This window comes from Diplodia corticola (assembly GCF_001883845.1).
Source record: "Diplodia corticola strain CBS 112549 chromosome Unknown scaffold16, whole genome shotgun sequence".
NCBI lineage: Eukaryota > Fungi > Ascomycota > Dothideomycetes > Botryosphaeriales > Botryosphaeriaceae > Diplodia > Diplodia corticola.
This window is the reverse complement of record NW_017971495.1, coordinates 202,478-230,181: the sequence shown is the minus strand read 5'-3', so window position 1 is coordinate 230,181 and position 27,704 is coordinate 202,478. Positions and strand designations below refer to the sequence as shown.

General features: G+C 56.9%; 11 protein-coding genes across 11 annotated transcripts; 5 read left to right on the top strand and 6 right to left on the bottom strand.

The window, feature by feature from the left end:
* Positions 1–371: 371 nt before the first annotated feature.
* BKCO1_1600082 (uncharacterized protein) lies at positions 372–2,687 on the bottom strand (the record flags this gene model as incomplete). The annotated part of the gene is made up of 8 exons (XM_020271536.1): positions 372–898; positions 952–1,013; positions 1,062–1,472; positions 1,526–1,857; positions 1,911–2,023; positions 2,105–2,258; positions 2,327–2,407; positions 2,466–2,687. 8 exons carry the CDS (start codon positions 2,685–2,687, stop codon positions 372–374), a joined length of 1,902 nt encoding a protein of 633 aa, XP_020131903.1.
* Positions 2,688–3,044: 357 nt separating this feature from the next.
* BKCO1_1600081 (nicotinamide riboside kinase 1) lies at positions 3,045–3,953 on the top strand (the record flags this gene model as incomplete). Its single annotated transcript, XM_020271535.1, has 1 exon — positions 3,045–3,953. One exon carries the CDS (start codon positions 3,045–3,047, stop codon positions 3,951–3,953), a length of 909 nt encoding a protein of 302 aa, XP_020131803.1.
* Positions 3,954–4,123: 170 nt separating this feature from the next.
* On the bottom strand, positions 4,124–5,227 carry BKCO1_1600080 (conserved membrane; the record flags this gene model as incomplete). The annotated part of the gene is made up of 1 exon (XM_020271534.1): positions 4,124–5,227. The coding sequence occupies one exon, from the start codon at positions 5,225–5,227 to the stop codon at positions 4,124–4,126; it is 1,104 nt and encodes a 367-aa protein (XP_020131939.1).
* Positions 5,228–5,465: 238 nt separating this feature from the next.
* Positions 5,466–5,906, top strand: BKCO1_1600079 (stress responsive a b barrel domain-containing protein; the record flags this gene model as incomplete). Its single annotated transcript, XM_020271532.1, has 3 exons — positions 5,466–5,531; positions 5,585–5,695; positions 5,751–5,906. 3 exons carry the CDS (start codon positions 5,466–5,468, stop codon positions 5,904–5,906), a joined length of 333 nt encoding a protein of 110 aa, XP_020131876.1.
* A 139-nt stretch (positions 5,907–6,045) lies between these two features.
* Positions 6,046–6,859, bottom strand: BKCO1_1600078 (iron-sulfur cluster assembly accessory protein; the record flags this gene model as incomplete). Its single annotated transcript, XM_020271531.1, has 2 exons — positions 6,046–6,086; positions 6,139–6,859. The coding sequence occupies 2 exons, from the start codon at positions 6,857–6,859 to the stop codon at positions 6,046–6,048; spliced, it is 762 nt and encodes a 253-aa protein (XP_020131877.1).
* An 829-nt stretch (positions 6,860–7,688) lies between these two features.
* On the bottom strand, positions 7,689–8,923 carry BKCO1_1600077 (glycosyltransferase family 25 protein; the record flags this gene model as incomplete). The annotated part of the gene is made up of 2 exons (XM_020271530.1): positions 7,689–8,469; positions 8,526–8,923. The coding sequence occupies 2 exons, from the start codon at positions 8,921–8,923 to the stop codon at positions 7,689–7,691; spliced, it is 1,179 nt and encodes a 392-aa protein (XP_020131870.1).
* Positions 8,924–9,933: 1,010 nt separating this feature from the next.
* BKCO1_1600076 (aspartic-type endopeptidase) lies at positions 9,934–11,796 on the top strand (the record flags this gene model as incomplete). Its single annotated transcript, XM_020271529.1, has 1 exon — positions 9,934–11,796. The coding sequence occupies one exon, from the start codon at positions 9,934–9,936 to the stop codon at positions 11,794–11,796; it is 1,863 nt and encodes a 620-aa protein (XP_020131871.1).
* Positions 11,797–14,196: 2,400 nt separating this feature from the next.
* Positions 14,197–16,206, bottom strand: BKCO1_1600075 (cryptochrome dash; the record flags this gene model as incomplete). Its single annotated transcript, XM_020271528.1, has 2 exons — positions 14,197–15,592; positions 15,650–16,206. The coding sequence occupies 2 exons, from the start codon at positions 16,204–16,206 to the stop codon at positions 14,197–14,199; spliced, it is 1,953 nt and encodes a 650-aa protein (XP_020131868.1).
* A 6,562-nt stretch (positions 16,207–22,768) lies between these two features.
* On the top strand, positions 22,769–24,535 carry BKCO1_1600074 (phosphoglycerate mutase-like protein; the record flags this gene model as incomplete). Its single annotated transcript, XM_020271527.1, has 5 exons — positions 22,769–23,146; positions 23,201–23,246; positions 23,301–23,393; positions 23,447–24,101; positions 24,151–24,535. The coding sequence occupies 5 exons, from the start codon at positions 22,769–22,771 to the stop codon at positions 24,533–24,535; spliced, it is 1,557 nt and encodes a 518-aa protein (XP_020131869.1).
* Positions 24,536–25,385: 850 nt separating this feature from the next.
* BKCO1_1600073 (glycoside hydrolase family 131 protein) lies at positions 25,386–26,484 on the top strand (the record flags this gene model as incomplete). Its single annotated transcript, XM_020271526.1, has 3 exons — positions 25,386–25,877; positions 26,001–26,191; positions 26,256–26,484. 3 exons carry the CDS (start codon positions 25,386–25,388, stop codon positions 26,482–26,484), a joined length of 912 nt encoding a protein of 303 aa, XP_020131874.1.
* Positions 26,485–26,893: 409 nt separating this feature from the next.
* On the bottom strand, positions 26,894–27,657 carry BKCO1_1600072 (actin-like protein 2 3 complex subunit 4; the record flags this gene model as incomplete). Its single annotated transcript, XM_020271525.1, has 5 exons — positions 26,894–26,902; positions 26,955–26,999; positions 27,088–27,213; positions 27,267–27,593; positions 27,655–27,657. The coding sequence occupies 5 exons, from the start codon at positions 27,655–27,657 to the stop codon at positions 26,894–26,896; spliced, it is 510 nt and encodes a 169-aa protein (XP_020131875.1).
* Positions 27,658–27,704: the final 47 nt, after the last annotated feature.

The following is a 27,704-nucleotide window of genomic DNA, read 5'->3' as shown; positions in this document are numbered from 1 at the left end:
TCCTTCTAAGCACACAGACGATTTTATTCCCAACCGAAAGCTGTGTGCAATAGGGAGGTAAGCTCTTCATGTACTGGCCCCGTTTTTCCTGTCCTGGCTTACCCTGCTGTTGTTGGTTGGGTTGTGGAATCTTAATACCAACGCACCCAGAGTAGACCTGCTCTTGCGATAAGCAAAAATGTTTGCTCTTAATCCCATGGTTTAGCCCTCCACGGCGTTGCAATTTTCACTTCGCATCCCACAATTATGCACTTTTGCCGGAAATTTGTTGCAGTGTCGAAATCAAGAACCACGGCTTCCAAATTTTCCATTCCTAAACGCTTCCACAAAGGCTCTAGTGCTTCCCATGATCACTGCCCGTCATCAACCGATCATTTCTCGGAAACCAACATCTTGGCATCTTCCACCGCAGCTCGCGATACCTTTTTGAGGACCACCTTGTGGTCCGCCTCGCGGTACTTCTCCCAATGGTCCAGATCTTCCCTGGCCTGGATAGAAAGGGTCTCGTATCCTTGCTTGATGACTTTGCTAACCTCCCTCGGGCTAAGGTTCTTGCTCTTGACCTTACCTTTCTCATCGCCCTCCAGGAGTGCGTGGTAGTGTTTCGATACGCTGACCAGGGTTTCAATCGAGCTCGAGCTAGACTGCTTCGAAAGGTCGTACGCATCGCGAAACTTGGTGAGGATGTCGCCCGTTTCCACCAGCTTATAGAAGAGGTCATCGTAAGCTGCTGCGTCAGGGAGGAAAGACTCGCCGGCAGATAGCGAAAGGGCAACGAGGTTCACCGTGTCGTCAATCAGGCGACCGGATTCTCGTAGCGGCTTGATGTCATTGGCGTATGTGGCGAGAAACCGGATGAACGAGAGAAGTGACCGCCACAGTTCAGACCAGTGGTACGCTGTTTGGGGTGAGTAGAGAGACTTCCATGATTTACGAGAGCTGGTCTCTTACCGAACCGTATCCGAGATCTTGCCAGGAAAGAGATGATGCGTAATATGACCCCTAAGCAGAGACTGGGAAAATCAGCACGAGTTTCTATACCACCAGAGTGTGAGACATACGTGTAGTACTCGGTATCAAGGCGGCGTCGAAGGTTGTGGTTAATACCATCAATCACCATATCCAGAATGTACGCCGCTAGCACCCTGTCTGTCCGCACAACAGGGAGGTAGGGCTGTCTCTGCCTGCAGAGTCTGACCGGAGTCTTGCTCTCCTCGCTGCATATCCGCTTCGCAAGGGCCGGGTCTTCAATGACAATCTGTAGAATGTAGAGATTCACGTGGGAATAAAGAGCCGTTCTTGCCGAACGGTGCGCATGTTGGAAAAGATAGGACGTCAGAGAAAGAAAGGCGCTGAAAGGAGTAATGTCCATCTTGCTCGCTGCGGGCAGGTTGATCAAATTGAAGCAGAACAGTTTGTTTGCGTTTGCAAAATCATAGGCTGAAAGGAGAATGGCGGCTTCCGGACCAGGCCTGAAGTGATCGTCAGTTTGATCTTCATTAACTTAGATTGGGAGCTGACGCACAAAGTGGTGAACAGAGACTGTGCCTCCTCCGGGGAGGGAGCGGGTGAGGCAGGCCGAGAGCCCGTCAGGGCACCTAAGCCGACGTAGTTGAGAGCAGACCCAATGGACCAAGCCTCAGGGGTATCGTCCTGCACCGCAACGTATCTGTCCCTCAAATCGCGGCAAGTGTTTCCTACGCATTGAACCGTCTTCTTGATAGCTACGTCATTGACGAAGTCGTCCAGGCGAAGGCGGTAGGGGTTCTGGAATTCGAACTTGTTGTAGTTGGCCAGGAGTCCCAGGAGGATGAATGGCTCGGAGATCTCGCCCGACAATTCGGTGTCCTGGACAAACTATGGGCATGTTAGCGTGGCCGTTCCAGAACCGTGGCTTGCCGTCTGCATACCTTCATCAACGACGGGAATAGATCGCGATGTGTGAAGTACGAAATCAGGCCGGTTGAATACGCTCCCGAAGTAATGGAAAGAGCCACTCGAATGGCCTTCCTGCGGATTTGTACTGTCCTAGTGTCACCATTCCTACTCGCCCAGAGGTTGGGGCATCCAGCCGACTGGCGCGGCTTCTGCTAGGGAGACTCACTGTTCCGCCCACTCCGAATGATGTTGTCCAGGGCGGCCACCAGGTCGGTAAGCACAGCATCGGCGTCGTCGAGGCCGGCGAGCACGGAAAGGATGTCGGAGCTTGGATTGGTGTACTTTTTGCTCAGCACGGCGCCTAAGAAGACTGTCAAAGTCTAGTTCGTAAGTCGGCGGGTTTTCTGGAAACGGAAGAGACGCAAGCGGCGGGGTCGGCCGGTCTTACATCGAGCGCGATCTCGTCGGACGGAGCTCTAGCATCTTTCATGCGATCAATTGCACGCGAGAAGAGCTGCTGTGCAGGCACCTATCCAGCAGCATCCGGGTCAGCACACGCGCGATCCACGGGTAGAGGCTCGCTTTACCTGCAGGTGCAGCATTTGGTCGGGGCTCAGGCTCTGCAGCACGCGTCGCAGGTTCGAAAGGTCCGGCTTGAGCAGGAAGAACTCCTGCCAGAAGCCCTCGGACTGCTCATGGTCGTGCTCGTCGTCGGCATCGGAAAGCTGGAAAAGGGCCTCGTAGAGCTTGACGATTTTGGGCTGGAACGTGTCCGGGCGAGACACCTGGGTCAGCGGCGACGGCTCCATGCGGGCAAGGTAGCTCGCTCTCAACAAGCTAGCTGGCGATGTTTCGCTTGTTTGTCCCGGAGGCCGGAGACTAAGGACACGCAGGTGTGTTGCGCGCTCACCTGGGCAGCCCCAATTTCCGCGCCAGCTCTGCCCTGTGCCTGCCGCAAGGCCGCCGCACCAATCGTCATAGGCCGCCCCCCGGCGCGGGGTCCATCCGAGACGTACCTTGCGCTGCCCCTCCGCCCTGCAACCGCTTCAACCAGCCCAGAAAAAAAGGGAGAAACCCACTTCCTGGCCCCCTTACCTCTGCGGCGGACCCCCTCGCGATCACCGCCCCCGGACGAGAGCCCGGAGGAGGCCGGCCATTCCCGCATCATGGTCTCCCACAACCATCCCACCGGGCGGCCCTCCCAACCAACCCACCTCACCGCCGCCCAGGTGGCCGACGTTGCGCAGACCGATCCGCCAGGCCCGGGCACCTTCAACCTCTCTTCGAGCGACGACCGTAGCACCGCCGCCCCGCCGCCCGCCGTCCTGCTCGCCCTCTCGGGCCCTTCTAGCAGCGGCAAGACCACCCTCGCCCGCCTGCTGCGCGACATCCTGCCCAACACATACATCCTGCACCTCGACGACTTCTACAAGCACGACTCGCAGATACCAGTAAACCCCAAAGGCGTCCAGGACTGGGACTGCCTGGGCGCCATCGACGTGCCTGCGCTGCGCGCCGCGCTGGCCCACATCCGCGCCCATGGCGAGCCGCCGTCCGACTTCGTAAGCAAGGAGGACAAGAACGCCGTGGGTGAGTGCGGGATCGCGGCCGAGGCCGTCGAGCGGTGTAGGGAGCGGGTGCGGCGGTTTTTCGACCAGGCCGGCGTGGCGGAGCGGTTGTGCGGGCGCAGGATCGCCATTGTAGACGGCTTTCTGATGTTCTCGGACGAGATGGCGGAACTGGGGATCAGAGACCAGTTCGACATCAAGTTGTTCCTGCGAACGAGCTACCAGACGGCGAAGCGGAGGCGCGAGGCGCGCTCTGGCTACGTGACTCTGGAGGGGTTCTGGGAGGATCCGCCCGGGTATGTGGATGACATTGTATGGCCGAATTACGTCAAGGACCACAAGTTCTTGTTCAAGGGTGGGGATGTTGAGGGGGAGATAGATGAGGCGGTCGCCAAAAGAATAGGCATTGAGACTATGCCCCAAGATGCGGCCGAAGATATGGGAAAGGTCCTCGACTGGGCTACCAAGGTAATAGTAGACGAGCTGAATAAGATAGCTCAGTCATAAAAAAAAATGAGAGAACAAATGTTAAAAAAGCAATTCCATTCAGGACAGAATATGCATGATTTACATCTCTTCTAGTCAACGAGTAGAGCTGCACGGCAGCGGGTATCATAACAGTAAATAAACCGAAGAAATGGATAACTCCTAGCCCATGCATCGCCATGCCTTTCACCTCATCCCGACAATTTCAATAACCCAAAAACAATGTTCAACAAGAACCCCGTCAACACAGCGATCTGCCTCCTTCTGCTCCACACGCCCTCCTCTCTAAAGCCCCATCCCAACGCCCCCAGCGGCCAGAAGAAGCCCACGACGTTCCCGTACAGCATATCGTCCAACCCACCATTATCCGACCACGTCGCCGAGCCCCAGCCTCCACCACCCGCATCGCCGCCCTCGCCGGCACCGCCAGCAGCAGCATCCGTCACGGTGGTGCCGCCGGGCCTACCCCCACCGCCGTGATCGTTGTCCAACCATCGGTCCTCCATGACCCTAATCTCCTCGGCCGACGGCATCGTGTCGGGCGTGTGCGTGAACGACAGGTTCGCCCGGAACTGCGAGCGCAGCTGCTGCACCTCCGCGGGCGTGAAGCCGGCGTTGAGCAGGCGGTCGAAGCCGCGCGGGGCGGCGTCCGTCGTCGTCGTCGTCGATGTCGAGACGCCCGGTTCGCCGGGTCCGGGTTGGCCAGCGGCAGCACCGGCAGCGCCGCCGCCGCCGACGCCGCCGCCTGCGTTGCTACCCGAGCTGGACGCACCCACACCCGCACCCGTACCCTTGGATAGCAGTGATGCAGATGCGCGGGCGCCGCCGCTGCTGAACGCGGCTTCCAGCGCGGCTTCGGCGTTGGCGGCGGCGGTCGCCTCGGCGGCGAGGGCGGATGGCGTCAGCGTGTCGCCGATCGAGCAGTGTACGTAGACCTTGCGTGGTTCGGGAACGCTGTCGTCGTCTTGCGTCGTCGACGTCGTCGCGCGCTCTTTGCCTTTGCCTTTGGCATCGTTGCTCGAGGCGGCAGCCGACGGGGGTGGTCTGGCACGAGGAGGCGGGGGTGGAGGGAGGCTGAGGCTTGCTGTGAGCGGCGCGGTGTCTGCGAGGACCTTGCCGGCGTGGATGAGGCGGAGACGGGAAGTCGCGTGGGTGCCGGCGATGTGCTTCCGGATGAGCTGCTTGAGAGAGAGGGTTGTGGTCGTTTTGGGAGTGGTGATTGGGAGCGGTAGATCGGGGAGCGAAGCCGTGAAGCGGATGATGAGAAGGACCTGCGGGGGCGGTGAGTCTGCCATTGCTGGGGGAGCAAACGTCCTCAAAGTCCTCTACACGGTGGTGATGCAGAGTGGTCGGTCAAGCTCTACCTAGCGTGATGTCGGTCAAGGAAGCTCCGGCCCGCCAGCCGACCATGTATGCCGGGGAAGCTAACGTCATCAAGGTATTCATAAGCGGCTCAACCCCACCAGACCGCTGGCCTGTCTTGTCAAAGTCTCGATTTTCCAGAACAAGTCAGAAAAGTTGTGACCTGCAATCATGTCTATCGTCCACATCGTCCAATTTGGCTTCAAGCCGAATGTTCCCGAAGACAAGATCGCTGATGTAAATATGTTCAAGTACTATTCTCTATGCACACAAGTCTAATTGTTCTCCAGATCTGTCATCAACTCGTGTCCCTGAAGGACAAATGCATCCACCCCACATCTCAAAAGCCTTACATCAAATCGGCGATCGGGGGCCGGAACGATTCTCCTGAAGGCATGGCGGTAGGCGTCCCCTGTACCCCGCTAAGACCGCTTCCATCTAATTCCATGTCCCCAGGGAGGTGTCACCCATGCCTTTATGATGGAGTTTGAGAGCGATGAAGACCGGAAATATTATTTAGAGAATGATCCGGCGCATCTAGGATTTGTGGGTGGGGTTAAAGACCTTGTTGCGACCGCCCGTGTGGTCGACTTCAAGCCGGGTAAATTCTAATCACCGAGGGATATATCCGATGTTCCGTAGTCCAAATCAGACCGTGCAGTCGACTCTCTGTCAACCGGCAAAACGCCTTCCCAATGCAAACGCCGTTCGTGATAGGAAAAAAGGAGACTCAAATTGGCGTCTCCATAATTCAGCTGACGCTAAAGGACTCGCCGCATCCGCATTGCTCAGCTGGATGGTTGTTAGCGTGACATCATCGATAGGATCTGAGTGGCAAACATACTGATGTTGGGGTTCCTGAAAACAAATCTCCGGCTGAGCTTGTCCTCGACCCAGTCCATCTCGCTGCCGAGGATGTGGATGAGGGCCTTGGAGTCGATCAAAACCTTGACGCCATCCTGCTCAACGGCGTCATCGAACTTGCCAGGCTTGTCGACGTATTCGAGGTGGTAGGCCAGGCCGGAGCAGCCCTTGCTCCTGGTGCCAACGCGAATCAATTTGGGCTCAGGTGAGTCCAAAAGTTCGCGGAGGGCAGATACGGCGGTGGGAGTGAGGACCATGGCGGCCTTCTTGGGCTTGAACTTGAAACGGCTCGGTCTCTTGGTGGGTGCCGGAGCGGGCGCGGGCGCAGCATTGAATGCAGGCTTGGGCTTCTGGGCCTCGGCCTCGGTCACACTGATGCTGGTCTTGTTGTCGTCACTGGCGGCGACGCGACCACCGCGCTGCTCGGTCAGTCGCGGGGGCCGTGTCTCGTTGACCTCGGGCTTGCCGCCGGCAATGGATGTATCAGGGATGCCAGTGTTCCTCGGCGGGGCGGGTGGGGGCTGCAGGTAGTGCGGCTGGTATGCGCTAGCAGTCTGAAGATGGCGGGTCTGCCTGGCGGATGACATGGAGCGGAAGCATTGGGGACAGCTTCTGGAGGCGGCGAGGGATGTTGAGGTGGCGAAGCGGAAGAGCGACGGCGCCGCAGCGAGCGCGCTGGTGGCAGAGCGCGAGAACGGCATGGCGGGAGGTGCGATAGCGATGCAGGTGGCGGGTGGTGATGGAGACGAGTTGATTGAGGCGCGGGCGGACGGCGAGCTTTGATGGTGTTTGTAATCCTTAACCGCGGGCCAGCCGAGTATCGTCATAAGCAGTGCCGACGTGGGCCCGGCCAATCACAGCGAAGCCTAAATAATCATCAGCACCCTGCGGAGCCCCTTCTCCCAGGGTCCCGTGGCCCGCGTTTCACGCCGCCTGCCGCCTGCCGCCTCCCACAGGATGCCCTGCTTGTTCCAGCATCGCTGCCGATCCCTTCGTGTCTCTGCCCACCTCACGTTGCACATCAGTCAATCGTTTCCATGGCCTTGTCCCACCACAGCCGGCGTGATCACATGATGCTGTCGTCAGTGAGTTCATGTGGTGTACCATCACCAGCTGATGCTCTGAGCCGCAGCTGAGAAACAGTCGACTTCCGCCCGCTGAGCCAGAAGCCTGGCTGAAATAGACCGCCGATCGACAGGAGCATGTGGTCACGGCTGCTTCTGTCGTATCACCTGATTCTGTTCCACGGTGCATCTGCCCCTGCTGTCACTGCGATACCACTTCCACTGGTCCGTCACCACATCTTCGCCACTCGTCGGTCACGCTGCTTGCTCGGTAGATGCAGACCGAGCCTCACTGGTGTCACCATGATGGGTCAGGATGAATCCGACCCTTCCAAGTTTCGCGAAGGCTTCAGCAATCCTCTATGTCATTTGAAAGTTCTTCGCTACTCGTCTTTTTAGTCTTCGGAAAGGAAAGAGAAAGGGATAGGAAACAAGGCCTGTATGATGTGAAGGAACACGACGTTGTTCAGGTTGGAGCCTGGTAACGATCAGGCTTCAAGCATTGTCCCTTCCGTCCCACCTCTTCTCTCAACACACCCAGCCTCTGCTCGTCCTCGAAGTCGAAGTCGCCGCTCCAGAAGCCGCAGTCGATGTTGCTTGTTTCCTTCCGACTTCTACTCTGCGCCAGAGCCTCCGCATCAACGGGGGGAAGATGGACCTCCTCCTTTGCGTCTGCTACGGCTATGAGACTGTCGCCCATGACGTGGTGAAATACCTCTGGGTTGACCGTATAGCACCGCATGCCTCTCCTTCGACACCCGTGCATGACGGCCATGTCGTATGCCGGATCTGGGGGATGTTGTATCGACGCCAGGTCCTCGATTATCCACCGTGCCGACGAGCGCGTTATGGCATAGCCAAAAGTGCAAAGGGGGAGGCGGGATCTATGCACGACACGCGACTTTTCAGGTATTTCCAGGGCATCCAGGAAGCTTTTGGTGTACGGATGAAGATCTGGCCGATCCGGAAGGGTGCTGTCGCGGAAGATCTTGTGATCCAATGCCGTCAGGTTGGAAGGGAAATGGTGGCCTGGACCTATCCCCTTGTCGATCGTCTGGAACCAGTCTCCACAATGGCCTAGCCACAGAAGGTCCCAGGCAGAGCTGTTGCCATAGTACTCCGTGTTGGACCGGAAAAGGGTGCGAGTCGCTGCCGCAATTTGTGGGACCTGCACGGTACGAAGACGGATATCCCAGTCCACATCATCCTCCAAGATGAGCGCCGTCTCCAGTCCCGACTCGAGAAACCTAGTCCTGCGGTCAGACCATCTCCTTTGGCTCATTACTCAACATTCCAGTCTTACAAGTTGAGGATGTGAAGATGAGAGAACCAGGCCATTATTGATCCATGTCCTGCGCCACGGTCTTGCTCTTTCAAGCCATCACGGAACCTTGCTTCGTCGTCATCCGTCCATTGCGGCAGAGTTGGAATGGTCAGATCTATCTCGGTAACATTGGCAGCCTGTATCAACCTTGCTCTCCGAGGCGAATCTGTGGCTGATACCGCATACACGGCACCGAAGCCCAGCGTGGAGTTTGCCGGACCGGGGACGTCAGCATCGCCATGATTTGATAACCCTACCACGTGAGAGAACGGTGCCGCAAGACGATAGGGGTTGGAGGCGTTCCTGCAGTAGACATAGAGGCTTGAAAAGAAGAAGACAAAGGACAACAGCTGGACGTACTTCTTCGGCACGAGCATGGCGCGCGGTGCGAAGAAGAACGTGGAGATGTGCTGAGGAGAGTCTCGCTGCGCATGCCAGGTTTTGAAGTTACGCTTCCTTACGGGGGAGCAGAGATGCGGCTTGCCATTACACAGCAAGGTCCAATAACAGGCCTCTCCTGTAGTACTAAGATCCGTGCCAGCCGTACGAGAGTTGCGTACTCGCTTCTCCTTCCGGTTAGTCAGAGCCGGTACACCCATGGGGAACGTGCGGCAGCACCGTCATATCCAGTCCGCTCTCGGAATGATGACCGGCCTCCAACTCCCTTGGGGCGGCTATGGGGGCTGGCTCGACGGCGCTCTGCATCTCAATGTTGAGTTCCACCTGGGATGCGGACGTCCAAGATGCTTCGCCCACATCCGAAGGAGCAATGCGATGGAGACTGAATTTCAGTCGATGGCATTTGACGTGTTCGCAGCCTTGCCGATCATTTGCAGGGACCCACTGCGCTAGAACCAAGAGCTGACGCTCTCCACACGCGTCACAATCTTTCTCACACGCTCTCCGGCACGCTTGCTTATCAGAGACGTCGCAGGTTTCCCAGGATCCATCACACAAACGTAAGCTTTATACATGCTCGAGTTTTCATCATGGCTGAAGGGATGCCAAGGACACCACTCCAGTGTTGCCTGGAGCGCAAGCGCGTAGCCGCGGAAGCTCCACCAGGGCGGATAACTTCTCGTCGCCATTGGCCCATGGCGTCCATCACACCTCTATATTTTTAGGCATTCAACGAAGGATGCGGCACAGCAATAGAGATACGATAACAAGCAGTTGCCGCCATGTTCTTTCCACCAGCTGTCAGTCGTGCTTCTGCTTCTGTTCATACTGTCGCTTTTCTCTACCTGCTCGTCATGTTATTCCGTCTCTCATGAAAGCCACCCTCTAATTTCTATTATTCGGCTACCTCAATCCACCAAGCGCATTCGGTGAAATCGCCACATTCCTCGCTACGCAACCTATCATTCCTTACCAAGCTGGATTTCATATGCGAGCCCGTGGCTTGCGTACAGCCCTTCGGGCTTTGTCAGCGGTTGCTCAAATCCACCATGGATATGCCGCTTCCAACTTCCCCGTTCCGTGGAGCGTGAAGTATTACGGCCCGGATGGACCGTGGCAGGCCATCAGTGTCAGCGTTGGTGGAATTGACACCCAAGCTACAACTCAAGTCGACCTGTATCCCAGCGGGGCGTATGGATCACCCATAATAACTTCCGAGGCCTGCGAGCCCTACGACGACACTCCCTGCGGCGCAGGTGGTCTTTGGTCTCCGACAAACGTGGACGCGACGGCTACGAGCTACAGGCAGGGCTGGATTGGACATGCGGACCAGGTCGAAGCGTACGGCGCCTCGTACATCCAAGCCATGACCATCAACGGCCAAACAGTGCCGTACGTCCCGCTGGTAGCCATCGACAACGCCACCATCACAAGTCCAGCGGGAAAGAAATACGGCCCGCAATGCGGCAATCTCGCGCTGGGAATAGGCGGCGGAGTCCAGACCCAAAACTTCCCAGACGCGTCGTCCGACGTCGACACGGGCTTCATGTTCTTACCAGGCCTATACAACCAGAGCATCATCCCTTCCTACGCCTACGGTCTGCATTACGGCTCCGCAACACTCAAGTACGGGGGTTCTCTAGTGTTCGGTGGCTACGACAAAGGCCGGGTGTTGGGCCGATACACCAACTACACCGGCAGCGAGATCACCCTCCTCGACATCGGCATCGGCGTCGAAAAGGGCGGCTCGCCCTTCGCCTCGGGCGCCAAGAGCATCTCCGGCCTGCTGCTCAACAACACGGGCCAACCAACCTCGGTCACGGTGAACCCCAACCCGGGCATCCCGGGTCTCTACCTGCCCGGCAAGACGTGCCAGGAGATCGCCAAGCACCTGCCGCTCACCTTCGACACGACCCTCCAATACTACGTCTGGAACACGGACGACTCGCAGTACGAGAAAATCATCACCTCGCCCTCCTACCTCAGCTTCACCTTCCCCTGGTCCGCCGACGACGACCCGTCGTCCTCCTCCCCGTCCAACATCACCATCAAGGTCCCCTTCCTCCTCCTCAACCTCACCCTCGACGCCCCGCTCGCCTCGACCCCGACCCCCTACTTCCCCTGCATCCCCATCGACCCCACCGGCGGCGACGTCTACCGCCTCGGCCGCGCCTTCCTGCAGGCCGCCTTCACCGGCCACAACTTCATCGAGACGCACAGCTGGCTGGCGCAGGCCCCCGGCCCCGGCTCCGCGCGCGACGGCCTCGGCGTCGACCGCGTCGACCTGCAGGCGCACGCCACGGCCATCGAGACGAGCGACGAGGGGGACGACGGCGAGGTCTGGGCCCGGACTTGGGACGGGTATTGGGAGCCCTTGGCCGAGGACGGGGCGCAGACGGCGACGCCGACGGCGTTGAGCGGGGACGGCGGTGGAGGCGGCGGCGGCGGTGATGGCAGCAGCAGCAGCAGTGGTGGTGGTGGGGATGGTGATGACGGGATGAGTACCGGGGCGAAGGTCGGGATCGCCGTGGGTGCCGTTGCGGCGGCGGCGGCGGCGGTCGCGGCGTTGTTGGTGTGGTGGCGGCGGCGGCGGATGAGGGCCAAGGAGGAGGAGGGGGCTCGGACGATGCGGGATGACAAGTGTCCGTTTGGCTGTCCGTATGGCGCGCACGTCTTGCGGTGTCCGTTCTGGCTGCCGGATTATCCTCAGCCGGTGGAGCTCTGGACGCAGCCGCCGATGCTACAGGGGACTGCGGTCACGTACGAGCTACCAGGCAGTCGGCCGTTGTCGCCGAGGGAGTTGGATGCCGGGAGCAAGTCGATGAGATCATGTAGGCAGTCGGGGGCGTGAACAACGGGTATGTTTGTTTGTTTGTTTGTTTGTTTTTTAGGGTGTGTTGGTTAACTCGGGATGTGGGCACACTGTATGACTTGATGTTGGATATCACCTGCGATGACGTACGTGACAATTGAGCTTTTTGATCGATACACAAAACCCAGGCCTGAGAGTATCAAGCAATCGTGATCTTCAAATCGGCGTGATGGCTGCTTTGCCACAGATTCGATGCATGAAGAACGATGCGTGCGAGCAGCAACTGAAACATGGGACACAATGACGACGTCACCGATGCAGCTCCTTCCAGGAATAGCAGGCTCGCGAGGCGTAGATATGGTCCGGGAATTAGAGAATTTGCCTACTAGGGTAAGCGGAGTTGCGGGCGTAGCGGGGCAGGCAGAGTGCGCGGATGCACTAGCGCAGGCTGCTCCAGGATCGAGGCACGATGCAATCGTCATTGATCACGCTTGCATGGGAACTGACATGCATGCCGAAAACCTTGATCCGTCGGACCCCAATCCTCCGCCTCCGATCTCTGGAACCCCCTTGCGTGCTTGATGCATGCTAAATTAGGCTGTCCGTCTTGAGACTCTTTGCAATAGCGCCTCCACTAAGACGACCGCCAAGTCAATCATTTGCAATTATGGAGAAATGATGAAAGACGCGGGCGGGGATGGTGAAGCAAGAAGACGCAAGTGAGAAACGACAAACCCTGGCGCATGTCATGAAGACCGCAAGATTTCAACGAGCAATCCAACCTGCAGCATTCTACGGTATCTTTCCACAGGTCTAATAAAAGTCTCCGTGTCAGTCTTCTTTCGGCTACAACGCCAAGCAACATCTCCTTCCTACCTAACCCACCGCATCCTCATTCGCACCCTCACACAGCCCCTGTATCATCAACACAATGTCTCTTTCACAATAGCATCAAGCCTTTGCTAAATCGCTATGCCTATCTCAGGTTGTTGTACATATTGCTACCTGTGAAATGTCTTTTTCATTGTTCGACGGATCCAACCCTTAACGACAACCCCACGAAAGCCCCTTTAGCTCAGTGGTAGAGCGCGACACTAGTAATGTCGAGGCCATCGGTTCGACTCCGATAGGGGGCATATGCCTCGCCGAATGCCTTGATAATTCAGGTATTAATCATTCTTTTTTTTTTTGGCCATGTTGAGTGGGTTAGCACTGGCACCCCTTTCGACGCGAATGCAGAAATGGTAGGGGTATAATGGCACGCTAATGCGGCATGTGGGGCAAGGGGTAAAGTGAGAAAGGCCAGTGCGCCTAGCAGTCGATTTTTTTCTTGTGTGTAAACAGAAAGCGGAAGGGGATTGGGAAAGGAACGTCAGTTCGGTGGCATAAGGGGACGAGAGAAAGGGTAGTTAGTGTGTGAAGGAGCTGACCAGCTTTTTTCTTCCCCGAAGATGAGCAAGAGAACTGTTGAAAGGGAACATGAATCTACTCCGATATCCGAGAGCATTTTGATACACAGGGCAAGGCAAGGGGAGAAGGGGAAAAACAAAATGTCGCAGGGATCTAACTAGTAAAAAATCGGTAGCTCCCGGGACCGAGGCACGCACACGTTCCACACGACGACCCGAGACAGCTTCGCCAGTGGGGGAGGGGGAGAACAACGTAACAGAAAAAATTGAAACGAAGCGCAACAAGTGGCGGTGGAAGTACATAGCTGTTCGAAACCCGTTCCATGCGATGTGAACAAGATGACTGCTGGTTTGTGAATAAAAGTATCGTGGACAATGCCTATAACCCAGTGTCAATTAGGAAATAGTCCCACTGATGGTGCCCGGAAGAGGCAAGACCACAAGAATACCTCGTCGCTCTATTCTCGGATATCAAAAGTACAGCCATCTCACCCGGCCATGACAGTTTGCCGGACCGGCATCAAAAGAAGAAGCGAGGATCGTGGGTCAAACACTAGGAGTGGAGAAAGCGAGACCCACGGCAGCGCAAAAAAGCAAAAGGCAAAAAGCAAAGCCAATCTTAGCTGCGAATGGTTTCGATCCATTGTCCTCCGGGTTATGAGCCCGGCGCTATTAGGTTCGTTAGTTGATTGATTCAAACGAATTCATATAGAATGGTAATAGCTTACCGCTTCCGCTGCGCCACGCAGCTTTTTGTTGTCGACTTATAGATCATTGTCGCTATCATCCATTCTAATCGGTGTTCATTTGGGACGTTGTGCAGTCGGAAATTAATGCGGACTTCTCCAAATGCAACAACAACGCACACATGTCATGTACTCTTCGACAGACAACTGAGGACCCAAGAAAGTTTCCACGATACATGAGGAATTCGCGGAGCCAACCTGATGTTGCAGTAACGTAAATGGGAACAGATTACCTCACAATGTCGATTCTGGCATCTCACCACCAAAGATCTGGAGACCAAGAGTTAGGAAGCCGGTGCCGAGGGGTGTCCGTCTTCCAATTCTCCTTGTTTCGTCGCTTTGTCCATCTCTCCAAGTCGTCTTGGCCTTCCACCTCCTCTTCCGCGCCCTCGGTAGCCTCTACCACCTCTTCCACTCGCCCTTCTATTATCTCCACCAGATCCTCCAGCCTTGTTCCCGACCGCGAACGGAATGCGTATCAAAGGCTTTTCCACCCATTCTATACCCTTCAGATTCAGTCGTTCCTTCTCCTTCTCCGGTAGCCTCCATGCCTGGAATAAGCCCATCAGCATCTCTTCTCCCTTCCGACCTCCGCTTTGCGCGCCATCAACGTCCACATCACGCAGCTCCTCGACCCAAGTTTTGACGTAAGCCCCGCCCTTATCATAGTCGAGGGCCTGCTTGACCGGATTGAACTTGCGACCCTGTCGCGGATCGTTGCCAACGCCCGCCACGTACTGCCAGTTCCCCCAGTTGTTGCTCAAGTCATAGTCAGTGAGCGCGCACTCGTACCACTCGGCGCCAACGCGCCAATCGATGCCCAAATGCGACGCGAGGAACGAAGCGACATTCTGCCTGGCTCGGTTTGACGTGTAACCTGTCAGGAACAGTTCGCGCTGGGAGGCGTCGATGAGGCCGATGCCGGTGCGCCCGGAGCGAAAGCGCTCGATGGCTTGACGCGTCTTCGCAGGGTCATCGCCAGCGCCACCGCTGCAGTCAAGATAGCGCCATCTCTTCTTTCCGTCCGAGCTCGCCGAAGCCTCGTCCGAGCGGAAGCCATCGACGTGGAAGAGCCTTGGCCCGAATTTGCGCGTGCAGAGGCGCATGTAGTCGCGCCAGAGAAGTTCGAAGCGCACCGCAGCAGTACCGGGGTTCTCTCCACGACCATAACCAGATGCGGCTTTCCAAGTGCCTGGTACGTCCGGTTGCCCGTCTTCGTAGGCTACCAACGAGGCGTGGACTTGGCGAGCGGTAATGCAGCCTAGCGCGAGCCAAGATGACAACTTGGTACTGTAGTCTTCCCCAAGCAGCCCATTTCGCGTGTCCTTGTAATTAGCCATGGCTCCTGAGGATATGAGATGCGACAGTCTTTTCTGAGCAGCAGATTCCCCACCGGAGAAAGGATGCCCCGACTTCGCCCCTGAGGGCCATCGTGGTGGGGTTTCCGATTCCATGGCCGTGCCAAGGGGCTTCTCCAACGAAGCAATCATGGAGGAGAGAGACTCGGGTGGCGTGAATGGATCTGCCTGTCGCGGGATGTTCGAGGCAGAAGGAAGTGGCGGCAGGGACAAAGGCGCGGGCACGGTCTGTCGGGGTCGAGAACGGAGAGGTTCTAGCGATTTGCGGAAGGTGGTGTAGACGTCAGGAAGCTCCTTGATGCCTGAGAAAGGTAAGTCCCGGCTGAGGTGGGACATGGGGTTAGTGTGGAAGGTCGCTCGACACTCGGCCTGGACTTACTCGTCGATGAAGAACTTCTCGTCGGTCCATAACTTGAAATCCACCCCGTGGGCCTCAGCCGCCTTTCTAGCAGCGCGCTCCTCTCTTTTTTCCTCAACCCCTTCTTCTGCCGTCATCCAGACTGCTGATATTCTCCCGCTCTCGCCACTGCCAGAGTCTCCGTTTGGGACAGCGTCACTGTTTCCATGATTGGACAGCAAGTCTTGGAGCACATCCCCTATCATCCCGACTCTTATGAGAAGGTCACTGCCGATTGCACCCAAAGAGTCTTTCAAGTCCCATATGCTCTCGGCTAGGAACCTGGCACGGTGGGGGCCGCATCTCCAGAAACCAGCAACTTGGCTGCGAGCTTCGGGATATGGACTCTTCGCATCGGGCTTGAGGAAGCCGGATACTTCAACCTGGTTGGCCGGGAGCACGTACAGAGGCAAGACATGGGTGAATTGCGGAGAATTGGAGGCGGGCAGGTGGGCGAGATGGTGGAACACTGGGTTGTCGGCCAGGCGAAGGTCGCGGCGCAGGAGATATATCAGGATCCGGGGAGCCGGCGACGTCATTCCGGGGTGGGACTGCGGTCCCGGGCGGTGGTGGGGAGGAGAAACGGAAGATGATTGACGGCCAATGCAAGGACAGCCAGCGACGAGTTGGGACAGCAGTGCTAGGGGGGGAATTCTGCAGGCTCAACTGCTGTGCGCCGCGGAGGCCGGGCGATAATGTAGGCGGCGGTGGGCCGCTGGGGGGTGGTGGGCGGACGTTGCCCGGAGAGGAAAGAGCTGCAGGCGGGAGTGGATCAGCAGGGAGAGTGAGCGGTGGGAGTGTGGGACGCATGAAGAGTTGCTTTGGCGGCTGGATCCTCAGCGTCATCAGGGTTCAGTGATGGGCTAGCGGGCTAGAGGCCGGAGCAGGTGCATGGGCGGCCGGTTGGGCCCGATACGAGGCTGGCCATGCATCGTGGCCAGGAACGGGCGTGGGCGGGGGGGATGTGCAGCGGTGGCCGTCGATGACGGGGTCGATTAGGGCGCAGAGTGGAAGGGCGGGAAGATCGAAGGCGTGCGTGTGGATGGGCATGCGCAGTCGACTAGGCCCGCTAGCCCAGATCGCCGCAGGCCGGCAGGGAAGCAGCAGTCACGCAGTCCCGCAGTCACGCAGTCGTGGCCGTCCCTTTCGCTAATCTCCAGACCTAGCCAGCTCGAGAGAGCGCGGCCGTCGGCTCGCCATCCGCCGTCCGCCATCCGCCGCCCAAGCCGTCGGTTTCGTGCTGCCGGCCAGGTCAGTTCGCGCGCTGATGACGTCGCATGCAAGGCATTGCGTACGGTGTAGGCCCACGGCCCCGCTGCCACCTGCGCTGCACCGCGGCGGCTTCGAGGCACGGTGCGGCGGCGACTAGCTCATATCGCGCGCATTATTGCTTCGCGCTGGGCGGCGTCGTCGAGGTGGCGTCGGCAGCGTCATCACCCACCCAGCCCGCTTGCCGTTTTGATGGTGCGCAGTCGCCCAATCCGGAAATGCTGCAACGGCGCCCCCGCACGGCTCCTGAGGCCTCTTCCACGTGCCTGTCAAGCCGACAGGGCCTAAACCACAGTGCCGGGCGCCCCAGGCCCGTTGCATGCACCCTGTCCAGCCCGCTCACCACCCAGCCCGCCCAGTCCATTCGGTCGACCACCCAGTCCACCCATGCCACCGCGTCTGCCCGCTCTCTGCACCTCCTCTGCGCCTCCTCTGCGCCTGCACGCCCGCCGCCCGCCGCCCGCCGCCCGCCGCTGCAGCCCTCACCGGCCAGCCAGCTGCCCCGGAGCCCGCGTGCCCGCGTGCCCTCGCAGCTGGCGGGCTGCCAAAAAAGCACTGTTGTTTTGCGTAACGTCCCGCGCAGATGGACGCCACATGCAATCTCCCGAGTTCCGCGTGAGTCGCGCCTCAACCTCCACCCAAACTCTATCTGCCTTTGCATACCCACCTCACCGGCACCTGCTTGCTTTTCGTGCTGCCGACATGCTGCTCTGCCGTCGAGACCCGGCCTTCATTTATCTCACGCAAGACCCTCATCGTATTAACCCACTCCAGCCATCTCCACCCGCTCTAGCGACCACCGTTTCTCACTCTCCGCTTCCCCTTGTGGCGTGCTAAAACAGTCTCTACACCTCGCCGGCTCCCTGTCCCTCGCCAATTCTTACTGCACACGGCAACCCGACCCATCTGACCGGCTGCACCCTTCATCTATTCAGAAACCCACCAGATCTTGCAGGCAACTCCTCCGCTGCGCCCCATACCATTCATCTCGGCCACATGCGCGGATCGGCACCTCTTCCGTGCGACCCACAACTGCAATCGATCTCACACCGAGGAGCACACTGTGTTTCGTTGAACCACCATCTTGCTCACTTGACGCTGGTGCTTGTCTCACTTGCCTTTCATCCGATGACCCCCCGGTTGACGCCATGATTCGAACCACACGCCTCGCTCTCGGTCCGGCCCGACCCGATAGTGGACGCCTTCGAAATCTCATTGTGATCTCGGCATACCTAGGCCGAGCGCTGCGAGTGTGGAACCGGATCGAAACCAAGCTTTCGCCGCCGAGGAAAGGAGACGGTCAGCATGAGCTTTTCTCACTGCACCTCCCGGGCCAAAGAAGCAGGGGAAACGTCATCAAAGTCACACCGTACCGAAATCTGGACCAGTACCTCATGCAGCATCGATCCCCGGTCAATGTATCACCACAACCTGCACGACATCCAAAGGGCGAAGCTTTCACCGCCAATGGACCCAGTTCTCGCGCTCTTCCGTAATCGCCCGCGCTGCCTGACGTGCATGTTGGCTCCCAGCTCACACCCTTCAGATGTGGAACGACATACGCCACTCTGAAAGGAGTGTCGATGATGCTTACCAAGTATTGCAGGGTGTCCATCCAGGTCCTTGGGTGTAGATCGTTGGTATCGGAAGATTGGAAACAGGCCCTTGGTCCTTTGTATCAGGTCCCTGGTCTCCAGGCTATCCTTGCCCTTGGACCCGCTCTTCACAACCCTGGGAGCAAAAAGAAAAAACAAAGCACAAGGGTGAATAATGAAGCGAGCACGGCACCAAACAGTCTCTTTGAAATAAGCGAAACGGAAGACAATGGCAAACACCAGTCATCACGCGTAGATAGAGGAAGGAACGAAAAAAAAATAAGAACAAAAAGTCGACTAGTGAAGTGACGTTCCAAGTTATTATGATTGATTTGCAATCAATCCGAGGGTACGATTGATTACAAAACACCGCCCAAAGAAGATGACTGAACTTCACGCAGTCCTTTTGGTCGCTACCTAATTGCTCCCTTCCCCATTGCTCGCCTCCTTGAATCGCTATACGGGTCTTGCCATTGCTCATTGCTTGCAGTTCCACCCCGCTAGCCGTCTCCCCGCCCCACATGCGCCAAGCGTCCTCATGGAACTTCTCACCATTTTCGCCAGCCTATGGCGGCGTTTTGCACAGTGGTCATATGCATAGAAATGCAGAAAGGGTAAGCCGATGTCCCCGCTAGTCGGTCCTAGTGCCGAGGCCGGGTGATTGTGGGTGGATATGAACGAGGACGACATGTGATTGGAAACTAAAGCGTGCAAGATGGGGAGCCTTGAGGAGGGCGTGCGTTTCTCTTGTTGACCGAACCTCGGCCACGTTGCCATAGACGAGGCCCTTACCGCCCTGAAGCACCCTTGCTCTTTTCCCCCACTGCCGCATCAGGAGTCCGAGGATTGTTGCTAACAGCCGCTGGGAGGGGGCTAGTGACGCATACGCAAGCCTCATCCGGCGTTATATCATTCGCAGTAATTGTATACGTAGTACGACGAACCGGCGCTAGTTCCGACACAACGGCTCTTCCTCCGACCGAAACGCACTTCTGTGGGGCAAGGAAGTGCTAGGAAGCGAAAAATCAGGAATCGGCTGTGGAACCATAAGCGATATCCCTGGGCGAAAATGCAAGAAGGATTGGACGCAGGAAGGGGAACTCGCGTGGACGGAGCGGCTGAGAAAGTTGAGCAGCGAGTCATAATCCTGATGGCATCACATCGGATCGACGGAAAACTGTGGGCATTATCGAAAGTCTCCTGACGTGCGATTCGCCGAAACAGATGCCAACGGAGATAATGAGACTCTCGCCCGGAGGACTTCGAGCTTCTGAAATATGAGAACCAGCCAACGACCCCGGACGACCCTGGATCGAAGCTGGTGATCATTGTCATGTCCTTGCCAGGAATCTGGAGCAGGGACGTGACCATAAACGTTCCAGGCGTTTGACATGTGCGAACCGATTGAGTCTATGGAAGCGTGGGGCGGCCCTAGACACTGCGGCAAGCCGAGCGTCTAGACGGCCCTTGAGTATTTGATATAGGCTTCGCCATGCGCTTGTTTGATTAGAAGAGCAGCGAGTCCCACGTGCTTGCATTGTTGGTATCTTGATCTGGCGCGAGATCTGGAATCTGGTTTATGTGATCGAGCCAATAAGATGCGTCAAATGTGGTGGTGTTGTTGTCCAAAAACGCCAGAGACTCGGTTTGTTCATCTAGACAGCCTAGAGTTTCGTCCAGACCCGGTGCAAACTCTGGCACAGCTCCATCCAGATAATTTCTCGTGAGCGCGGGGAGTGCAGACTCGGCGAGTTTATCGCTGGACCACAACGATTCTCCTGAATCGCCCGACCCGGTAGATCCTGTCCCGCCAATCTTCAGGATATCCTTGACTTTCCCGTAACAAGCGCGAGCCATCTGTGCTCCCGAGTTCGTAGTAGGATTGCTTTTGCTCATGAGTCCGAGTCTGTTGATGACGCTTTGCAATGCATCGTTTATCCGCCTCTTCACCACGTCATCTACAGGAGGATAGAGAAGCGTAATTTCCGATAGCATGATGGAAGCATCCACGGAGTAGTAGGTAAGCCCGAATAAGTTGTAGTGATAAGTCTTGTGCATGGAAAAGTAGCGCTGCTGGGCATCTAGAACATTGAGCGCTGCTTGGACCGTAGCTTGCCGGCTTTCGACATGCATGGCCATATGGGGGCGATGGAGAACCATGATCATGTTGTGGGCCACACTGCTGATCTGCTCTCGTTTTTTTAGGTAGGACGGAGTATTTCTCGTCGAAAGAGGTGTCGGGGTTTTCCGGCCTGACGAGAGGCGGAGCACTAGCCAGGATTGACATGATTTGTTTGTGAAAGATCCAAACGACGTTGTAGTCTCTTGTGTAGGGCTTGTCTGCCAGCATCTCCCGCATCTCGTGGACTTTCTTTGAAAGTTCGTACTGAACAAGAGTGCTTGCAAAGAAGAAAGGCATCCCCTCGTCGTCGGTTGCCGGTGTCGCTAGTGGAACCCTTTTGGATGGGACATTGGGGATGTTGCAGTCCATTGGGGTTCTAATGTCACAATCGCTGGGATTGATCTGCCGCGTGCGACCCAACATCCAGGCCATGAAGCTGCATGTGTCAGATGGTACTAAGGTCCCCCTTTTTGTTTTTTTTTTTAGACAGACTCACCTGTCCCAAGTGAATAAGATGACCCAGATCCGTCTCTTGTGCTCGTCATACCACAGTTGCTCAAGCGTTTCCTCTAGACATGTGGATTGCTGAATTTGGGCCTGGCGATGCAGCCCAATTTCTTGGGCTTGACTGATGTCGTGTCAGTGATTTAGCTAGTTACAACAGGGCAGCATACTTACATGATTGAGTCATTCAGAGCATGCCAGGCTTCGGTTCCACGCGAAGCATTTTTCAGCCACACGGCTCTAAGGAAGTCAGTCTGCACGGCACTTAGAGTGGGATCATGACGTCCTAGGAGACTCATGATCTCCATGGAGACATCGCTGAGCTTCCCGGAAAGTCGATCACATTCCGTGGCGTTTGCTAAAGAGAGCTCTTCGAGGCAGGCGGCATGTGGTGGGATAAGTTGCAGGGCCAATGAACAGACCTGGAGCAAAAGAGGGCCGAAATACTGGATATCTCGAGATACCCCCTTGGAGCCGGTGTATCGGGTGGTATCAGTGTTCAGGGCGGACCAATCTGCGAAGATGTCATTGAAGAATGGGCGTTCCAAAATTGGATACGACCAGTTGCTTTCAACGAAATACACTTCGACAAGCTCGACAACAACGGCATTGGCTGGCAGGTTTCTGATGAATGCAAGATACTTGGTTTCGGCCTCATGGGCATATTGTGATTGATTGATGTTCGATGTCGCGACTCGGAAGAAATTGTCTCCTTACGCAGAGTCTCGGTAAAAGCGCTTTTCTGGGACTTCGCGGGCCAAACAGACATTGCACGGCTTCTTGCGGTCGCACTGAAGGCGAGTCAGAAGGGAGCTTCACGTCAGGCGGCGGTGCAGGACCTTTTGTTTTCGGCGGTGGCATTCGACACAGGCTGTGATGACGCGTCGCTTCTTGGGTTGCTGCTGTCGAGCGTCCATTTCCAGTGGCTGGGAAGGTGAAGACGAGGCGTGCGGGCACCTCGAGGCCTAAAGTCCGCCTAACGCCCGGAATGGGCAAGGCCGGCCGGGTAGGTAGTTTGCGGAAACAGCTCATCAGAACTGGGGCATCAACGGCGCGCGTGTGCGCAGCAAGAGCGCCACACAGCCCGTCCCGTCTCGGCTGGCGCAAGGCCCGACGTCATGGCCCGTAGGGGTGGCCGTAGGGGTGGCCGTAGGGGTGGCCGTAGGGGTGCTCTCTGTTCTCTCGGTCAGTGATGAGTTGTGTGCACGACACGGTGGCAGCAGCGATCAACCGGCGCGGTGGATCCCCGGCCGGGTCGCAGGCCGAGAACCTGAAAACCCTCCCGACTGCCGCGTGCCGAGATGCACGTCGCACCTTCCGTGGCTGACTGTGACGCCTGGCCTGGCCGCCGCCGGTCTGCTCTCCGGCACCTCGACGGTCAGTCTGGGGCTGATGAGGGCCCTGCGCCCACGTGTCGGCTGATCGTCCTGATCTTCGCCTTGTCTTGCTCCCCGTCACCACTTCTTAATTCGAGAAGCCCGGGTCCCTGCATCGCCGCTCGTTGCACCCTATGACTTCATAGCGCCTTGACGCCCAACCGCCGCTATTCCTTCGCGACACTGACAGGCAGAAAATTCTTCGACATTCTTAATTCACATCCGGCGCCTGAAAATGGCCGGTTCACCACTCACTCTGTTTTTCTCTGCCATTGCTGCGTTGGCTGTTGCGCTTTGGGTGGCAGCACAGACTGGCCCACATTCGCCTTTCCAGCTGCCCTTCGTTTCTCGGCAGTGCCACGACGGCTCCTATGCGACATCGCCGTACTCTTCCAGCTGGATCAGTTGGTGGAACAAGGACAGACATGCAGCTTCAATGAACGGTGCGCCGCTGGGCACCAACGCCAGAGGCCAGGGCGGCGGTGCCATTGGCCAAGACTGGAATGTCCTTTACCACCTCGGAGGCAACGGCCCATGGGTTGAGAAAGTCGATGGTGTTCTGGACGAAGGCATCGCTGTGCCAGAGGGGTGCAACGTCGAGCAGGTGCACATGGTACGTCTTCATACTTGGATTCCTTACTTCAGCACTGACAAGCTTGACTGCAAGATGTCGCGACACCATGAGCGATACCCAACCCGTAAGGCTGGTAGCAGTATGTACAGCTCCTCATGCTTGGACTCTCGATGAAAAGCTGACACTGTGCCAGAGCAACTCGACCTACTGAATCGGATTAAACATATGAACATCACCTTGAAGGGTGATCTTGAGTTCGTCAATCGTTGGCAGTATTTTACCCCCGGTAAGTGAGCTTGGCGTTTCCTCAATTCTTGTGGCTGAGTTCGTCGCTTCTAGACCCTCGGCGGGACTTTGAACAGCTTACAAGCACCGGCCCTTTCTCTGGAGTTCTCGGGGCGTTTACCACCGGCGTCCGCCTCCGCACTCGCTACCGTCACCTGCTGCCCTCGAGCGGCAAAACAAATTTCTGGGCAGGAGACTCGTCCCGAGTCATTGACACGGCCCGCTACTTCGCTGCTGGTTTCTTTGGGCTCGACTGGAAGGACCACTCCACTTTGCATGTCATCCCGGAAACGGCTGAGCTTGGCGCCGACACTCTTACCCCTGGCGACACATGCCTCGCATACATCCATGACCTGGGATATGGTCACGATTATGGCGCACGTATGCTTGCAGAGTACCGTGCGACGTACCTAAGCAAGGTTCAAAAGCGGTTGCTGAAGCAGAACCCGGATATCAGCTTCACCGACACCGAGCTCTATTCCATGCAGGAAATGTGCGGCTTTGAGACGACGGTGCATGGAAGCAGCGCTTGGTGCGATGTCTTCTCCAAGGACGAGTGGCTGAGCTTCGAATATGCTCGTGATGTGATCCACTTCTACCGTGCCGGGCCAGGAAACAGGTTTGGTGCTCTGATGGGATGGTTATGGTTGAACGCCACGACGAATCTCCTGCTCGAAGGGCCGTCTGCAGGGCCATTCTTCTTCAGTTTGTGCGTTCCACGCCCTTCCGACCTCGGACTTCGCTGACTTCTACCCCAGTGTCCACGATGGTGACATTGTGCCGATGCTGGCCGCGTTGGACATCTTCCATGACAACGAGGACTTGCCAATCACGCGTCGAGCAGACGATCGTGCCTGGAAAACTTCTCAAGTCACGCCAATGGGCGGTCGCGTTACATTCGAACGGCTGTCCTGTCCCTCGGGCAAGTCGGAAAGTGAAGCTTTGGCCCAGGCATATGTGCGCGTCAATATCAACGACGGCATTGTACCGGTTCCCGGCTGCGACAGTGGTCCAGGTGGAAGCTGTCCTCTCCGGCTGTTTGCGGAGAAGATCAAAAATAGGGGCGTCGAATTGGGAGACTACAGGGAGAAATGTGGTCTTGGCGAGGACATGCCGGACAGGATCACGTTTCTGCACCAGTAGAAAGGCATGCGTATGGGACGCGCTCCCAAAGCCTTGCTCCATTATTGAAAGAAGAAAAAATAATAGATAGGTGTCATGCCAACTAGCCTGTGCCAGTGTATCCTCGCCTGTGTCTTCCGGCGTGCTCGCTTACGAGTCGAACAGCGGTTTCACGGAGGATTAGGGAGGTTACCAGTGTCGCAACCCGTAGAGGCGCTCAGACGATTGAGTCAGGAAAACAGAACGGCAGCTCCCAGAGTCATGTGCATGCGCCGCTCCAAGCTGGCAGATCAGGTCAGCTCGTAGGCGACGAGCCAAGTGAAACAAACAATCCCTGATGGGCATCTGCCCAATTGCTGTAGGGCATCGGCAGGGTAAGAGATAAATTGCCGGCGGTGTCCGGACCGTACTGCTTATTAGCCGCCGCACAACAACCCCCGGCATCCCCACGCGAAAGTTTATTTGGGTTCACGTTCGATCAGATTGGTGGAGCCCGACAAACAAGATCGCAGATCATGCCTTCTTGGTAATAAGGGTAGATGTGCGACCCTAGCTCACCACCGTCCCGTTACGATTTCTGTCCAAGTTTGGTCGGACAGAAGCCTTCCGCTCTCCTTCATATCATAATGCACAAGAGTCAGTCTGAGTCGTCCGCGGTCCCCACCATATGCCCATAGCGTTCGGACGCCCCTTCTGGCCAACTCTCGCAGTATAAACGTGCTTCCCATGTCCACCTAGCTACGTGCCACTTCCGTCCTTTCGTTCTGCAGACTGCCAAGCAGCTAAACTTCCATTCTTTTCCTCTGAAAATAAGCTTGAAGCTTATTCAGTCTTTACCCCTACCGCATACCCGCGCAACACCAACACAAAGATGTCTTCGCTCCTCGTCCTCCTCTCTACGCTGGCCGCCACCTCTCTCGCGGCGCCCTACAGCTCTGCCGGCCATCGGCCAGCCTACAGCGCCACCCGCCACCGCCAGATCAACACCACGGCGGTGAAGCCGCAGTGCCCGATCCTGCTGGACGGCCGGGTGCCGACCAACGCGACGCTGGCCTCGTTCGACACCGCCAACGGCATCTTCAACCCGGACTACGTCAAGGGCAACAATGTCACCTGGTCGCAGATCCTCGAGGAGCCCGCCGGCACGCTGTCGTCCAAGTTCGACGCCGGCTCCGAGTACCGGGCCATCGAGGTCACCATCGACGATGATTCCATCTTCCAGAAGCAGTACGGCTTCCGCCGCGCGGGCCTGCAGTTTGCGGCCGACAGTTCCAACGACACGTCCGACAGCGGCATCGCCACGCTGCACTGGAGCGTCAAGCAGGACTGGGAGAAGCCGTTGAACCTGAGCCACGAGTACCTGGTAAGCCTTTTAACTTCCTCAACCACAATGAAAAAAAAAGGGGGAGAGAAGCGATTTGAAAACGAGGGGTTTCCCTCGAAAACATGGAACCTGGCTGACCACGGCTTCTTTTCTCTCTTCTAGAACGTCTGGCACGAGGCCGCCGACTACAGCTCCAACCAGTTCAACTTCAACGCTGGCCACCGCATCGGCACCAACGGCACCGACAAGCTGTCCTGGCAACTCCTCGGCCGCGACTCCAACCTCCTTTGGTCCACCCCCATCGACTTCGTCAACTGGCAAAACTTCGCCTTGACCCTGGACTACGTCGCTAAGTAAGGACCCCCTCCAATTGCCCGTATCACTTTCAAGAAACGCTTTGCCTAACATCGAAATCAGCACTCTCACCATCTACACCTCCACGAACGAGGAGCCGCTCGAGGTGGCTGGTGGTCCCTTTACCAACGACAACTCCGGTGCTGGCCAGTTCCAGATTGGCATTCTCAAGAAGCCGACGGGCACCGATGACGTCGTCAACAGCGGCTTCCAGGAGAGCAACTTCAAGGAGGGCCAGATCTACGGTGGTATCTTCGTCGAGAACAGCGCCGACGGTTGCGTCTCCCTGTAAGATGCTGACCCGGTAAGATGTTATTGGTAGGAAGCATTGGCTTTATGCCTGCTTTGATATCGAGGCCAATTAAATCTTTGAAGAAATGTTGTGGTATGCGTTGAGTGCCTATTTGTGAGACTGGAGTTTGAAGTTGCGGTGGCATTGAGACGTTTGTGCGCAGGAAGGCCTGGAACTGATTGTACCAATTGTGTGTTTTCATGTGCTCGCTCAATTCTATGGCCAATAATCTTCTTTTCTTCATGCAACATCACATCAACGGGCTTGCTGCATTGGATCCGCTGAAATTGTCGATAGGCTCGACGGCTGAGCCCGCTTTCTGCCCACAACGCCCTGCGCCCTCTGTGGGCTGTTAAAGTGATCCACGTTTTCACTGTAGGTACACCTCTTCGCATTATTATCAGACGCCTCAGTCGAACTGTAAACCTGATCAGTGCGGCTCCTTGGCGAGTAAACAACCGAATACATACAGGAGTCAAGAATGACTCGGCAACGAAACGCGCTCTAGCGTTCAACTGTTCCGGGAATTAGCTCATGCTCCTCGAAGATTGGCGGACAGCTGCAAGAGAGTGGGCATCAGCTGCACTCTTCGGAGCTACTTACGAAGAGCTTCATTTCCGAAATCTCCTTGTCAACCTCCTCCATGAATTGAATGATGAAGTCGACCAGCTTGTGTTTCAGCATCTCCTCGGTGTGGAAGTTCGTGATCAAAAACGAGATGTCGTATCCCTAGGAAACGTCAGCTCCACCGCCTTGAGCCCAACCAGGGGCAACGGGCGCACCTTAATGGCCTTCCTCCGCAGGATGAAGAACGACTCGGCTCTCTGGGTCAAGAACCGCGTGAACTTGTGGACCAGAATATGCTCAATCTCATCCGCCTGCTTAATCTTGAGGCTGATTCTCACCGAGTTGATACTCGGCTCGATGAAGACGCGCTCGTTCTCATTGCGGGAAACGGTCAAAGGGTTCAGGAGGACTTCGGGTGACGACTGGGCCTCGATCTCGGGGACGTTGTGGCGCTCCGAGGCTTGCGAGGCGAAGTTAGAGAGCGAGAGCGCCGCGGTGAGCGAGGAGCGGACGCATTGGAGGTACGGCCGGAGAGATTGCGACTACCGCAAGGCATCAGCGAGCTGCGGCGACGGGTCCGGAGGATGCGGAAGGTAGGGTTACCATCTTGACGGGGCGCAACCGGAGGGCGGAACCAAGGCGATTGCGGAGGG